The sequence below is a fragment of the Homalodisca vitripennis genome, unplaced genomic scaffold (assembly GCF_021130785.1).
Source record: "Homalodisca vitripennis isolate AUS2020 unplaced genomic scaffold, UT_GWSS_2.1 ScUCBcl_6252;HRSCAF=13378, whole genome shotgun sequence".
Classification (NCBI taxonomy): domain Eukaryota; kingdom Metazoa; phylum Arthropoda; class Insecta; order Hemiptera; family Cicadellidae; genus Homalodisca; species Homalodisca vitripennis.
Genome location: NW_025782408.1, coordinates 12,778 through 15,627, shown reverse-complemented (window position 1 = coordinate 15,627; position 2,850 = coordinate 12,778). Strand labels below are relative to the sequence as shown.

At 39.2% G+C, this 2,850-nt stretch overlaps 1 protein-coding gene across 1 annotated transcript; it reads right to left on the bottom strand.

Moving 5' to 3' along the window:
• Positions 1-974: 974 nt before the first annotated feature.
• LOC124373744 lies at positions 975-2,513 on the bottom strand. The gene has a single exon (XM_046832089.1). It carries the CDS (start codon positions 2,511-2,513, stop codon positions 975-977), a length of 1,539 nt encoding a protein of 512 aa, XP_046688045.1.
• Between the last annotated feature and the right edge of the window lie 337 nt (positions 2,514-2,850).

The window sequence follows — 2,850 nt, the reverse complement described above, 5'->3', positions numbered from 1 at the left end:
TCTAACTGTACCAGCCTTGTATGTATACGAAACAATTCTACATGTTGACAGACTCAATTTTGACACTTACAACGATTTCCATGACTACAACACACGACATGCCTCCAGATATGTTCTACCCCGCCATCGAACAGCCCTCTTTGAAAGAAAACCGTCCTACATAGGACGAAAACTCAGAAATCAACTGCCAGAAGACTTCCAATTGCTAACTGGAAACGCACTGAAGAAAGCACTTCAAGAATTCCTTGTCAAGACTCCACTCTACACCCTGGAGGAGTTCCTGGATGCAACAAACACCTAAGCGACTTTTCCTATTACATTATACTATGTTTGACTATATTACTGTACTTAATGTTCATGTAATAAAGAAATATTGATTGATTGATTGATTGAGTCGCTTAATGATGTATAGGGCAGTGCTAAGTTTTTTGCACAATTGGTCTACATGAGCTTTCCAATTGAGATCACTGTCTAGGGATATCCCAAGGTATTTGGCCTCATTAGATGTTGAGACATTGGGTAGCTCGAGAGCACTCCTTCTTTGTGGGCCAAAAAAAAGCTGCTGCGTTTTTTCTTCATTCAGTACAAGATCATTTTCCTGACTGTACTGTTTTACTATTCTTGCAGCAATGTAGGCATTAATTTCCAGCTATTTAACATTCTTGTGTGAAACCATGAGGGCAGTGTCATCAGCATAGAGGAATACTTCACAGTGGTCCTGTAGCGTCGAAATGATGTCATTTGTGTATAAAATAAATAGTACAGGGCCAAGCACAGACCCCTGCGGAACTCCTCTCGTTATCTGTGTTTGTGTGGATCTAAATTTATGAGATGTCTTGTTGACCACTTGAGTTATTTCAGTAATTTGTGTCCTTCCGCTGAGATAGCTCTGGAGCCACAGATGCGCTGTATCTCTTATTCCTAGTGTATGTAGTTTATCTAGAAGGTGTTTATGGCTCAGACTATCAAAAGCTTTACAAGTCAAGTAAGATTCCTGTTGTTGTGGCCCCCTCTTCAGCTGCATCAATGATAGTCTCGACTAGTTCAGTTATGGCTGTGGCGGTGGACTTGCCTTTTCTAAAGCCATGTTGCCGGCTGGTTAAAAGATTGTTGTTTTCTAGATGAGTGAGTAATCTTGTGAGTACTATTTTCTCAAAAAATTTTGATAGGGTGCAGATGAGAGATATAGGTCTGTAGTTGCTGGCCAGGGAAGTGGGTCCTTTCTTGTACTTTGGATAAATTAACGAGTTTTTTAGGAGAGAGGGGAAGACACCTTGTTGGAAAGATTTGTTTATTACATCAGCTATAGGAGTTAGCACTTCATTTTTGCAATGTTTGAGGACTGTTGATGGGAGCTCATCTGTTTCAGAAGACAGTTTTGATTTCAAGTATGTTATTGTTTTGTGTACTTCTATTCTACTTGTTGGTCTAAAACCCTCTTCAAAAGACCTGAATTCACTCTCATGGATTGTTGGCAGTTTTTTTAAAAGTGCCTGCTGGGAGTTTGACAGAGCTTGTTCTGCAGTATTAGCAAAGAAGTGATTCATGTATTCAGCAATTTGTTGAGGGTCTGTTATTGTTAAGTCTTCTGTGTTAATGGATGTTATATAATTTTTTTGAGATTTGTTGCTGAAGCAGTTATTATTTATTACTTGCCAGACTGCTCTGGTCTGGTTCTCTGCATTTGCAATGTAGTGTATTGCAGCTTCCTTTTTAAAATTTTTCAGTCGGAGATCATATTCTTTTTTTCTTTCATTGGCTTGTTTTTTATTTTCCTCAGTGCTTATCAAGATTGATTTATTAAGAGCTGCAGTATATGCTCCTTTCAGCCTCATCAGTTCACGTTCCTGTTCTTGGTTTGTGTTGACTTTTTTTTTCTTAGATCTTGACTGTACGGTGGGACATGCTATGTCCAATGCTTCTCTCATAATCTTGTTGAATTCTGTGTATGCCTGGTCTGCATCTCGTGTATTTAAGACAGTTTCCCAAGTTTCACACATTAGAATATTTTTGAGGTTTTCCAGGTTACGTGCATTAAAAAACCTTCGAGATGTTCTTGGCATTACAGCCTTATCAAGTTCCAGGTTTATTTTGCATATCTGACCGGTGTGGTCTGATAGGCTTGTGTGAAGCACTGCAGTTTCAACTTCTGATAGCATCAGGTTTGTTGCAATTATGTCTATTGATGTTGCTGAATAAGCAGTGATCCTTGTTCGTGGTAGAGGGATCCTGATGATACCATGACTCATGAGAACTTCATTCAGAAGTTTATTGTCATCTCCGTCAGCCAGGCAGTCCACATTTATGTCTCCAGTTATGATAATTGGATTTTTCCAGGTAGGGATGTCGTCAAGTATGTTATACAAGTTATCAAGGGCCTTTTCGAGATAATGGTGAGCGGGAGGCCTATATATACCCAGGATGTATAGTTCAGAGTTTTTTATTTTTATTTTTATTAGCTGCGTTTCACAGACAAGTTCTATTTGTTTCCCTGTGATGTCAATACAGGACATTTTGTTGCCTAAGTTTTTTTTTGGCATAAATTGCAACTCCACCTTTCCTATGTTCAAGTCTTGAGAACCCCCCTACATACTCGTAATTATCAAGCCGGGTGTTTATTACTTTGTCCTTAGAAAGACCATGCTCTGTGAGTACAACCATGGTTGGGTTGGCGAGTTTGAGTTTGTGGTTTAGTCTGTCAATTTTACTCCCGAGGCCATTAATATTTTGGTGGAAAATTGTGAACTTGGCTGGTTGCGACAAGGGCATTTTCTTAGGTTTGGCTATGTTGTTGCTAGTCGCTTGGTTGTTGGCACTAAAAAAGAAGTTTGGCTGGCATCTGTAATTTTT